At 38.3% G+C, this 13,647-nt stretch overlaps 1 protein-coding gene across 7 annotated transcripts in view; it reads left to right on the top strand.

Moving 5' to 3' along the window:
• The window catches only part of LOC150085455 (uncharacterized), a 1,845,429-nt gene that overhangs the window by 847,537 nt on the left and 984,245 nt on the right, over positions 1 to 13,647 (top strand). For all 7 annotated transcript variants that reach the window (XM_090374043.1, XM_090374041.1, XM_090374042.1 and 4 more), the window contains one exon: positions 3,495 to 3,695. In XM_090374043.1, coding sequence (XP_090230169.1) covers positions 3,495 to 3,695 — 201 coding nt within the window. The remainder of the gene's footprint in view (positions 1 to 3,494; positions 3,696 to 13,647) is intronic.

Raw genomic sequence — 13,647 nt, 5'->3', positions numbered from 1 at the left:
TTCTAATTTCTAATTTGACTAGAAATGTTCTTTCTAAGCAACAATCCAAGTTCACTGACCAGGCAAATAATACTCCTCTGATGATACCAGCAGAATCTCCTACTCCAGTGATAGATACCATATCTCATAGTTCAAATGCAAATGTAATGAAAAATATACAGGATACAATCATGGACACAGATGGCACATCCATACAGGAAGATCCCCATCTAGAAATCTATGCAGAAGAAGAAATGGACACTGGCCGGCCAGTTTTCTCCAAAAAAGATAAACCTAAATTGGGACGTCATAAGCCAGTAACCTTCAAAAAAGCAGTCAGATACAGCTCCATCAATTAAACACAAATAATGCCTTGAATTTTTCAATGGAACTGCAGAGGCTTTCGTTGCAACCCAGATGATATCCATGATCTAATTAACCTGTATTCTCCAGTTGCCCTTTGTCTTGAGGAAAATTACCTAACCTCGCAAATTTCTCCTTCGATAAAGAACTATTGCCTTTATCGAAGAGATCATAATACAGCAAATGCTGCCCATGGTGATGTAGCAATCCTGATAAATTCAAAGATCCCAACTAAACATATTTCACTTCAAATTGAAATAGAAGTTGTTGCTGTTCATATAACTCTCCATATTTCAATAACACTTGTCTCAATATACCTACCACCAAACCATACTTACTGTTTAAAAGATCTTGAAGATCTCTTCATACAGGTACCTCCACCTCTCTGTATATTAGGGGATTTTAACGAGCACCACCCCCCTTATGGGGCGATCCTAAACTAGACAGATGTGGTCGACTCATTGAAAGCTTTCTAGAGTCACAAAACCTCACCATACTCAATACTGGTGCACACACTCACATACAGCTCCCAACTGGTGCCTCAGAAATGGATCTCTCAATTTGTTCTCCAATACTGGTTCTGACCATAGAGTGGTACATTTTAAATGATCATATGGGCAGTGACCACTTTCCAATCATATGCAATTTTTTAATATTAAAGACTCCTTCAAACAAACTCTGCAGGAAATGGAAATTTGTTCGTGCAAACTGGACAAAATTTTTATTATCAATCTCTCTTGATAAGGAAAAAATCCAGCTCCAGAATATTGATAATGTAACAGATTACATCACGTCACATCTCCTAAAAGTGGCCAAGGACACACCATTATCAAATCCCCCTGGTCACAAGCATTATAATTACTGGTTACAATGGAACTGCAGAGTCTTTTGTTGCAACACAGATGATATCCATGATCTAATTAACCTGTAGATTAATTAACCCACAAAAGCAAAGAAAGCAAAAATTAAAGCTGGAATTCTTTCAGCAGTGTCCAACCACAACCAACCTCATTAATTATAAGAAGCCAAGGGCAAAAGCATGTTTTCTGCAAAGGCAAGCAAAGAAAGAATCCTGTACCCATTTTGCATCGACCTTTAACAGAAACACTGATCCCAAAATTATGAGAAAAAATTAGACAGTTATCTGGTACTTTTCCTACCATACCTTCTCCAATTATCTCCCGGAAAAGGCAAGACCTATCCAGTTCCTTAGACATTGCTAATGCTTTGAGCAATACTTTTTCTGAAATCTCAGCAGCATCAGCCTATTCTACATCATTCCAACGAATTAAAAACACTAGAGAAAAGCATGCCATTAACTTTCAAACTGCCCACCTTCTTCCATATAACAAATCTCTGCAATACTCTGAACTTCTGCATGCCATTAGAACAGCCCATAATAGTGCTGCTGGGCCAGATGGGATTTATTATGTCATGCTACAACACCTTGATGACAAAGCTTTGTGCCTGCTCTAGTTTTTTACAATCGTATATTTTTAGAAAATGTTTTTTCAGCTTCTTGAAATCACTCTACTGTTTTGGCATTCCTAAAGCCTGGGAAAGATCCAACTAACCCCCATAGCTATAGACTGATATCTCTCTCAAGCTGCCTGAACAAAATCCTTGAAAAAATTGTCCATACTCGTCTGGATCATCGAGTTAGAACATCTAATGAGCCATAGTCAATATGGCTTTTGTAAAAATTGGTCATGCTTAGATCTTATGGTCAAGGTTGAATTTGCCGTTCGAAATGCCTTTGTTAAGCATGAACATCTTGTAATGGTTTCAATAGATATATAGAAGGCTTTTGACACCACCTGGTGGCATGGCATACTTAGTGATCTTCACTCTCTTGGTCTGTGGGGCAACCATCCAATATTTGTTCAGAACTTCCTATGTACTAGATCGTTTCAAGTTCAATACCAACATGCCCTCTCTGCAAAGCTCATGCAGGAAGGAGGAGTTCCACAGGGATCAGTACTGAGTGCCATTCTGTTTGCTCTTAGAATATATTCCATCACCAGACAGCTTCCAAATACAGTTGAGACCTACCTTTATGCAGATGATCTTTCCATCTCCTGCCATTCCCAAAACATGAGGTTTATTGGTAGTTTCAGATATCACTTAATAAAATACAACAGTGGGCCAGCCTGAATGGCTATTGACTCTCGCAGCAGAAAACAGTTGCTATCCATTTTTGTAGGCAACTTAAACTTCATCCGGATCCTGAACTTCTAATATATAATGTCCCCATCCCAGTCACTAATAGCATCAGATTTCTAGGATTAACCCTTGACAACAAGTTAAATTTTATAGACCATATTAAAAATGTACGTACTTCATGTCTAAAAAAGTTAAATATACTCAGAGCTTTATCTTCTCAAACATGAGGCTCAGATCATACATCTCTGATTCGGCTATATCGGTCAATAATCAGATCCTGTCTTGATTATGGAGCTCCCATCTATGATTCAGCCAGATTGAGTGCATTGCGCTGGCTTGATACAATTCAGCACAGTGCTTTGAGGCTTGCACTTGGTGCTTTCAGAACATCACTAGCACATAGTCTCTACATTGATGCCCACAAGCCCCCACTAACTTTTCATAGGAAAACACTGTTATTGAAGTATGCTGTCAAGATACAAAGTTGTGCCATGCATCTGATTCAGTCATACCTGTTCAATCCACCAATAGAAAAACTTTTTCAGAAATAAACCTAGAACTTCTTGAACTGATTCAAATTTGGAATGTTTCCATCCATTCCGTACAACAGGTATCAACTTGTATTCGACCACCATTGGAAATTAGCAGTTTCTTTTACTTTCTTTCGCATTTTTTTTTATTTAGGAAGTGTGTATTTTTATATATACAAAAATTCAAGTTAATTGGTAGCACTCACAAATACTGTATGTCAATAGCATGGAAAAAAAAAAAAAAAAAGATTGCTAGTAGAAATTTAGTAAATTTTTAAATGAGGTAGTCAAATAGTAAGAATTAAATACATTCTATTAATAAAAATCACCAAGTTTTTGTCTTGTAGTGTGGCATTTTGAATATCATCATTACCAAAAAATTTTAAAATTTCTAGTCTTGGTATTGCTTTGTTATTGCAGTAAATTTTATTCTCATATATCCGTGTTATTTTATTTTAGATTAATGAGCATAAGATCATTCAGTCTGATATTAATAGTCAGAAGCCAAGTATTGATGCAATGAAGTTTTCTGCACAAGATCTTATTGATAGTTCCAATCCCAAACTTGCCAAAAAGGTTGAAGTGAAACTAAAGGATGTCAACAGTCGTTTTCAGAAAGTTTGTGAAAAAGCTGACAAGCGAAGTGAATTATTAGATGAGGTCAGTTATTTTAATGAATAATTGATTCATATGTTTCTTAATTGACGGACCTTATTAACTTGTCTAATCTTTATTTTATATATACAATAAATTCTTGTTATAGTGCTTTGCAAGCAGGAAGTACTAAAGAACACTAATTGGGAAGGCATTAAAAGCAGGACTTCTTTTTTTGGAGATATTTTCATATTTTGTTAATATTTGTTTGATAACATTGTACTACCTGCAAATAATAATACAAATATCATTATTTGCAGGTAATACAGTGAACAATGTTAAATTAAAAAGGGAGAGAGAGAGAGAGAGAGAGAGAGAGAGCTGATAATTGTGAGGATGCTTCGGTTGTATGGAACAGATTTTCTGTCTTCATAACTTTGAGTTCAATTAACAGACTGCATTAAAAATGATTTCGAGACTTTAGCCACTTGCCATCCATTTCCCAGAACCAAATTTCAAAAGGAATGACATGACAGTTATATCTGGATTTATTTCTTCTTAAAACGTTAAAGCAATATAAGCAGAATAACATTTTGAATGAGAGCACTATAGACAAGTGAGGCATTGAATGCAGTTTGTTACATTTTAGGCAAATTTGATTTTTTAAATTGATTTTATTTTATTTTTCTGATTTTTAATTAAAGTGAAAATGAAATAACTAAATGTCTTGTTACCAGTTAATTTCTGATTGATTAACTAATAATATATAAAAGTAATTTTTTTTGTTTCACATACCTCACAAGTATTAAAAAACATTCGCTCAATGATTTTTAATACTTTGAAATGAAACACATTACATTTTTCTCATTCTGTGATGTAATATATTTAACAAATAGCAACCGTACTTCAGATGTAGTGGCTGATACTATGATTTCATAATGCATTTTATGTATTTCTTCCTGGATTTTAATAACAATAATTAATATAATATGCAAATAATAATTCATGATGTTTATATTTAGTAACTTATATTTTAGTAACTTTAGTAAATTTACTAATGATATTAAGAGTAGGAGACTTGGCAGAATTACTTAACAAGTACAGGTCACTGATGAAAAAAAGCCGTGAATTAGGGTTGAATTTGAAAGTTTCTGCAATTCTGCCCAGACACGATAGCAGGAAGTATATGATGAGAGCCCTGTCGATCAATTCGGCCCTGGAAAGATTGTGCAGGGCTCAAGGGATAGAATTTTTTTCAGCCTGGTCTGTACTTGTTAACAGGAGAGACTGCTTCTACAGGGATGGGATACACTTAAATAGAAAGGGTGCAAGAATGTTTGCTGATGCTATCGAGGCAGTGTTAGTAGGGTCGGAAAACTGCTAGATTGGGGGGATACAAGGACTAATAGATTAACAGTAGCCACTGGCAGAGGAGAAAGTGATTCTTGCACTGCTTCTATTGGAATGAGCAGCAGCCTGGAAAATAAGATGCAGGATATTTCAGAGACTGCTGGGAATCATTGGGGTACAAGTAAACACATGGGTTGTGTTAGGGTGGCTAAGAGGAAGAGCAGGTGCATGTATACTTGCGTGTACACCAATGCTAGCAGTCTAGTAAATAAATTTGATGAATTTGAGGTATTGCTCAAAACATCAAAGGCAGATACTGTTGGGATTTCAGAGACGTGGTGTCACACAGATATAAGGAATGCAGAACTGGAATTTGGGGAGTACAATGTCTACAGAAAGGATAGACAGGATAGGAAGTTAGGAGGGGTTATGCTATTAGTTAAGAAACACATAAAATCCAAGGAAGTGAAGCCAGTCGACATCGATGGACAGGGCAGTGTCGAGTCAGTTTGGTGTGATATAAGCATAGGTAAATCAAAATTGAGAGTAGGAGTGTGCTATAGGCCTAATGACTCTGATGAGTATAATAAGATACTGTACAGGGAAATAGAATGGGCCAGTAAATCAGAGAGTCTTATAATGGGGGATTTTAATTTCCCAGATATTGACTGGAATTTGTGGGTTGGTCACTCACACACTAGCAAGGCTTTTGTGGATTTATTGGATGGTTGTTTTCTACACCAGCATGTTCGGGAGGCAACTAGAGGCAGTAATACTCTTGATCTGATTATCAGTAGTGATTCTTCATGCATCAAGAATCTGCAGATAAAGGAACCACTAGGTGGCAGTGATCACAGTGTGCTGAAGTGGGATTTACTCAAGGAGGTAACTACCATCAGAGGTAAAGGGAAGGGTTTTTGCTTTCGTAAAGGCGACTATGATGGTCTGAGACAGTATTTAAATTCTATACAGTGGGACCAACTGATGATGTTACCAACAGCAAATTCAAAATGGGAAGCATTCAAGGAACTAATCTTGGAAGCTACCAGGCTTTACATACCAACCAAGAAATATTGTTCAAGGTTCAGGCCTAAATGGTTGTCAGATGAACTAATGAGACGTATGGCAGAGAAGAAAAATGCATGGGATACATACAAATTAATGGGTGACATTGGAAGCCTATGATAGATATAAGTTGGTCTGTAACCAAGTCACAAAGGAGATGAGGCAGGCAAAGGCAGATTATGAGAAATCCTTGGCAAAAGATGCAAAGAAAAACAGAAAAGAGTTCTTTACCTATTTAAACTCAAGAAGGAAAGGGATGAATCAGATTGGTCCACTGGATGTTGATGGTTCAACAGTTGAGGATCCTGCTCAGGTGGCTAACAATCTAAACGAGTATTTTGCATCGACATTCACACATGAGGAGTTATTCAGGAAGGGGAATGTCGTAGGTGAAGTAAAAATTGGCAGTGAGCTAGATGATTTTCTAATAACTGAGAGGAAAGTGGAGGAGAAATTGTTGAGGATAAACATAAAAAAGGCACCCGGGGTGGATGGGATCTATCCAGTTATATTAAAGGAGGCAGCAATGGAAGTAAGCAAACCCCTAGCCATAATTATGAGAGCTTCTTTGGACTCAGGGGAGGTACCCATAGACTGGAGATGTGCAAATGTAACCCCAATTCACAAAGGAGGATCAAAGGCTGACACAAGTAATTATAGACCTGTGAGTTTAACTTCTGTTCCCGGAAAATTAATGGAGGCACTGGTTAAAGAAGCACTGCAGGATCATCTAGACAAGACTTCAGTTATAGCTCAGACACAGCATGGTTTTGTTAAGGGGAAGTCTTGCCTGACCAATTTGATTGGATACTATGATGCAGTCACAAAAGAACTGGATGCAGGGAATAACTTTGATATTATATACTTGGATCTTAGAAAGGCTTTTGATACTGCTGCACAAATTGGAGCAGTGTGGCATTGGAGGCAAATTGCTGCTATGGATAAAGGGGTGGTTGAGGGGGAGAAGACAGAGAGTGGTAATCAATGGACACTGCTCATCGTGGACTAATGTTATTAGTGGAGTCCCTCAGGTTCAGTATTGGGTCCTTTATTGTTTTCTGTATTTATAAATGATATTGATGATGGTATATCAAGCTTAATGTCCAAGTTTGCAGACAATACGAAGGTTGGCAGGGTTGGCAAGGACACTACTGACACTATGCTGCTGCAACAGGATCTGGAAAGGTTGAGCAGATGGGCTGAGCGGTGGCAAATGAAGTTTAACATTGACAAATGTAAAGTACTACATATGGGAAACAGCAACCCCAGAGCAACGTATCAACTCTGTGGTACTACACTGACAGTGGTAGAGAATGAAAGGGACCTGGGGGTGGTTGTGGAGGCAGATATGAAGTTCTCTGAGCAGTGCAGATGGGCTGCAAGAGTAGCTCATGGTGTATTGTCAATGATATATAGGAATTTTTCTAGCAGGGATAAGGAGGTGATTATTCCCTTGTATAAGGCAATGGTCAGGCCACACCTAGAGTACTGTATACAGGCCTGGAGACATCATTTCAAGAAGGATGTAGAGCTGCTGGAACGAGTACAGAGAAGGGCAACAAGATTAGTGAATGGAACAAAGGGGTGCTCTTACGAAGAAAGACTTAAGTTTTGCGAATTACAGTGTCTGGAGACTAGGCTGCAGCGAGGTGATCTGATAGAGGTGTACAAAGCCTTGAATGGTTTGAGCATGCTCAATGCTGATGGGGGCCGACCGGGCTAGCCGAGTGGGTAAAGTACCTTCCCGGCAACCCAAAGGTCGCGGGTTCGATTCCCGCCTCGGGCTTGGATCAAAGTACTGCAAAAACCTTGGGAGGTGCAATATGGCCACAGAAGCCGATGCGCCAACAACTACCAAATCAAAAAAAAAAAAAAAAAAAAAAAAATGCTGATGGGATTCTTCCTCTTGCTCAGAATAATCACCTGAGAGGGCATAAATTCAAATTGAGGAAAGACAGATGTAGGATAGATGTGCGGAAATTTGCCTTTAGCCAGCGGGTGGAACAGACTTCCATCCCTTGTCGTGGAAGTTGATAGCCTAAATACGTGTAAGGCTCGGCTGGACAGGTATTTCGAACGAACAGAGGGGTGAAGTGGAAGTGGTTATTTTTTATTTATTTATTTTACTTTAATTTTTTTGGCTGATGCTGCATAAGCTTGCTTTCTTGCATCAAATGCCTCTACTAATGCTAATGCTAACCTGATTATATGCTTCCTAATTAATATGCTTCTCGAATGACAATTTTTATTCCTAAACTGAGAACATTCACTTCTAGTGCATCTGCCATATTGCCCATTCATTTCTCAAATCAGCAATAGCAACAAAAATAATATCCAGTGCTTAATAAAATTTGGGATGGATGGATGGCTCAACAAATCCTAAAATTGCTAAATATAAAATTTCAGGATGATTTGTCACATTGTATATATATATATATATTGTATTTAATACCTCTCCTATCCTATTTAATATATATATATATATATATTATATATATATATATATATATATATATATATTTATTGTATATAAAATGGTCTGATAAAGTTTGCATAGATGGAGGTGAAAATTGCACAAAATGCCAAAGCCTTGAAGGGTAAGGAGGAATTCTGCCCCTCTGTGTTACCAGGCAGTACTAGGTGGTAGATGATTCTCATCAACCGGTGCAATACCACCACTTTGCTTATTGGAGGCTTGAAGTGGTGGAACCCATGTTTAGTCTCCAGAGCTAAGTTCTGATCAACCCTTCCCCATCTCTTCCATCATACAGTATGATCGATGACTTTTGAGGTTATGATGAACATCGTAGCGAGATCCAATCTTCCTTACATTTTGAGGGTACAGCTCTAAAGCGGTGTTCGCAGACCGGCTGCTAGTTAGTACACTGGACTGAACCTATTGGTAACTCTCTAGGAGGCTTCCAAATCAGCTAGTGTATAATCTTGCTACCTCTACTCTGCCAGATAGTGACTGGAGGGAGTCCGAGTAGTGTGTATGCAGGGAGCATTGTCGAGGCCACTTTATGTCAAGAATCTGGGTATATTCTTACCATATGTACACCCTATCCAAAAATTTCATTACTTCATACAGCATGTCCCACCTACTTTTTCTTACCATGAATTGTCAAACTAATAGAGTTAGCTTATCTGCGAAAAGATCTAAACCTACCAAACACTTCCTAATTCATTTCACTAATATATCTGGTCTCAATTCTAATCTTAACGATGTCCATTTCCACTTGCCGTCTGCCAAACCCCCATATACTTTTTCTGACAGAATCTCAGTTACCAGTTGATTCCACTACTGCTCATCTCAGTTGCTCAAATTATTCGATATATGATTCCTTTCACCTCAAAGGTGGTACTTGTGCATATGTCCATTCCGATATTCCCTTTCAGAGACTTGGTAATTTGGAATCTCCTCTTTTCGATCTCCTCTGGCTTAAAATCTCTACCTCATTATGTCACATTCATCTGTTGTCTCTAGCGTTCTCCCAACTCCACTAATCACTTGGAGCTCTTTGACTTCCTCTCTTTGCAACTTGACTTTCTCCAGTCCAAATTTCCTAACAATGAGGTAATTTTCCTTGGTGATTTTAATGTTCGCAACTCCAGCTGGCTTCTGTTTTCTACTCACACCGACCCAGCTGGCCGAGATGCTGAGGCTTTTGCAATTACTAATGACCTTGCACAGATTGTTCATTTACCTACAAGAATACCAGACAATCCTAATCATACAGCCAACACGCTTGATCTTTTTCTCACCAACAACCCTTCTAAGTACACAAGGTTGAAGTGAGAGGTCCTTTAGGCACTTCAGATCACAACTTGGTGATTGTCTCTTCTCCAATGGAGCCTTTATCTCATGGCTATTCCCAACCTCATGTTGTTTGGCCTTACAAGAATGCAAATTGGGATGACCTGCGAGGTTTCTTTTCTTCTTTTCCTTGGTCGGATTACTGTTTCAAAACTTCTGATGTCAATGTTTGCTCAGATCGTTGTCAGTGAAATTATTCTTGGAGGAATGGAATCTCACACTCCTCTTTAAAATCTCGTCCATTATCTAAGCTTTGGTTTTCCAATAAATGTGCTAAGGCTGTTCAAGAGAAGAACATTGCATATTGTAATTGGCTTGTTTCTAATTCTTCAGCTTCATTTTCTGCCTACACAAAAGCTTAAAACAATTGTAAAGCAGTTATTAATCAGTCCAAACTAGAGTTTGAACAGGTAAGAGTAGAAAACTTGTTTCTTGCCCTAATGGTAGCCGAGCATTCTGGTCTCTTGCGAAAGCTATTGGCTGCAACTTTTGCCCATCTTTGTTCTTTTGCCCATCTCTGTCCAAACCAGATGGTTCTGTTGTCACTTCAGTCAAGGATAAAGCTAACCTGCTAGCATCCCATTTTTCTTCCAACTCCTGTATTAATGATCTTGGTAAAACACCTCCCACCATTCCCAACACGCTCCATTCAATGCCTCCTGTGGTCTTCCGTCAAGAGGATGTCAGAAGGATTTTGAAAAATCTTGATGTTAAGAAAGCTCCAGGTCCTGATGGTATTTCTCCACTTGTTCTCAAAATCTGTGCTCCTGAACGTACTCCTATTCTTTGCCGCCTTTTTTCGCTTTCTTATTCTAAAGGTGTTTATCCTTCTGCTTGGAAATTTGCTCATATACAGCCAGTTTTTAAGAAGGGTGACAAGTCCCTCCCATCCAATTATCGTCCCATTGCAATTACTTCTACTCTTTTCTAAAGTAATGGAGAAATCAATTAACTGCCAACTCTTCTAAACTACCTAGAAACCTTCCATCTGATCAACAATTGCCAGTATGGATTCCGTCAGTGTCGATCCACTGGTGATATTCTGGCTTATGTTACCCATTTATGGACTAATTCAATGGAAAGGTTCGATGAAACACAAGTAGTTGCTCTTGATATCTCAAAGGCTTTCGATCGTGTTTGGCATGAAGGTCTAAACAAACTTTCATCTTATGGTTTGCTCTCTGTTTTTTGTAATTGGTTATCCAGTTTTCTCTCTGATTGCTCACTGAAGGTGATGGTAGATGGCTCTCTGTCTTCTTACTTCTCCACTTTTGCCAGTGTCCCCCAAGGTTCAGTTCTTTACCCCACTCTTTTCCTCTTGTATATTAATGACCTTCTTCCATTGACTGGAAATCCTATCCATAGTTTTGCCGATGATAGCACATTGCATTCCACTTTCCATTTTGAGAAACTTGCCCTGCTCAATCAGCTTCAACTTCTCGAAAATCTGCTACCAATTCCTTAAATGCGGATCTTCAGGTTATTATCCAGTGGGGCAAAGACAACTTAGTTGATTTCAATCCTTCTAAAACTCAGTTTTGTCTTATATCTCGCAAAAAGGATTCTTCTGCTCCTATGCTTATCTTTGGTGACACTCCGATTTCTAGGCAAAATGATATATCTCTTTTAGGTATTACCCTGACTTCTAATCTCTCTTGGCATAAGCACATTACAAATATTGCTTCCTCTGCATCTGAAAAACTTGGTTTTCTCTTTTGCTCTCGGCATTACTTTTCTTCCAAACAGCTGTTCACTCTGTTCAAATCGCAAATCCGCCCTACCATGTAATATTGTTCCCACATCTAGGGGCACAACAACCTTCCTTCGTACGTATTTCCTGAAAATTACAGTCTACAGAAGTTCAAGTCCAATATCAACAAATATCTTCTTTCATCTTCTCAACCTCCAACCCAAGTATGGTACTAAGTACTATAGGTTCTAATACTTCTCGTGTTTGGGGTTTACATAACAAAAAAACAAAAAAAAACAAAAAACATTAATTTCATCCTGACTATCATCTCACTATACTTGCCCCCTAATGAAAATATAAGCTACACTGACCTAGAAGAACTAGTAGTACAACTTTCTCAACCCTACTTCATCCAAGGGGACCTCAATAGTAATCATTCCTAATGGGGAAATCAAAACATGGACAAATGAGAACAAATTATAGAAAAATTACTTGAACAGCACAATTTGATTACTCTCAGCTTTCAATCAACCGAAGGGAAAATTTAATGGCTATCAATTAACCAAAGGGAAAACAGCAGCAATACACTTCTGTAAATTACGATTGCTTCATCCGGAACCTATATTAAAACTGAAAGGCACAGAAATACCGATGACCGACTCCATAAGACTTTTGGGTTTGATTTTAGACACCAAACTTAATTATCATAAGCATAAAACCTGCCTGCTAACTACATGCCTTTAGAAATTAAACATCTTTCGTGCAGTATCCTCAACTTCTTGGGGTGCTGACAGGTAGTCAATGCTGAATTTATATCGTGCTCCAATCTGGTCATGATTAGATTACGAAGCTATAGTATTTGCTTCAGCTAAAAATAGCATCCTACGGTTTCTGAACACCATCCAACCCAGTGCCCTGCGATCTGCACTAGGTGCCTACAGAACCCCGCCAATACAGAGCTTGTACATAGAAGCTCATGATCCTCTGCTTTATCTTAGAAGACAACGTCTACTCTGCCAATACGCTGCCAAAATAAAAAGCTTTCCAACTCACCCGTGTTGGGTATACTTCAATGATCCTATTTGGCCAACACTCTACAAATTCAAGCCTAATGAACCTAGGCCTGCTGGGATACTTCAAGAAGTAATACAGAAGGGGAAAATTGACCTCAATAAAATTTCGGCAAGTTGAAATATGCCTTTGCCTCCATGGGCTAGACATGATATAGACATTGATCTATATTTCGCTCAGTGGTCAAAAAATACCATTCCACCCCTTAATAACCAACAGTTACATGTCAACTATACTTTTGAACACACTGGGAAACTCATAGTCTATACGGATGTGTCTTAAAGTCCCAATCACATGTAGGGACAGCAGCTGTATTCCTTTTGCATGTAATCCCAAAATCCCTTCCAGTTGAGTGCAGCATACATTCTGCAGAACTATATGCTATCCAGCTTGCATTGAATGAAATATGTCCACAGTCGTCACTCTGTCCTAATATATTTGGATTTGCTCAGCGCTATCTCAGCCATACATTGGCTTTCTAATCAACCTCTGTCAAAAGAACCACTCTGAAGTAACTCTTTGCTGGATCCAGGACACTGCGGAATAGAAGGCAATGAAAAATAGGATAATGCAGCTAAGTCAGCATTAGAACTGCCAAACAGAACATTTATAGTCCCACATACTGATTTTACTCAAATAATTATTAGAGTAAGTGAATGGGTCCAGATATGGAAAAATCAAGTCAACAATAAACTACAGGAAATAAAACCTAATCCACAAATATGGTACTCCATCCTCAGAGGAAGTCACAGAGAAGAAGTAATGCTCGCCAGACTGCATATTGGCCATACTCATCTTACACATTTTCATCTATTAGCAAATAAAAATCTCTTACTCTGTGTTATGTCAAGTTCAGATTTCAGTAAAATGCATTCTTTTGGTATGCCCTCAATTCAGAAATTCCAGATTGTTTTGTTTTCAGAGTTTATGCAATAACCAGAATCCACTTACCCTTCAACAGATCTTAGGCAATTCTGCGAATCTAGATGAACTGTTTAATTTTATTCGGGAATTCAGGTTTGATA

The sequence above is a fragment of the Mastigoproctus giganteus genome, chromosome 5 (assembly GCF_048544385.1).
Source record: "Mastigoproctus giganteus isolate SK-2022 chromosome 5, ASM4854438v1, whole genome shotgun sequence".
Classification (NCBI taxonomy): domain Eukaryota; kingdom Metazoa; phylum Arthropoda; class Arachnida; order Uropygi; family Thelyphonidae; genus Mastigoproctus; species Mastigoproctus giganteus.
The sequence above is the reverse complement of the archived record's forward strand: the minus strand, read 5'-3'. Positions and strand labels throughout refer to the sequence as shown.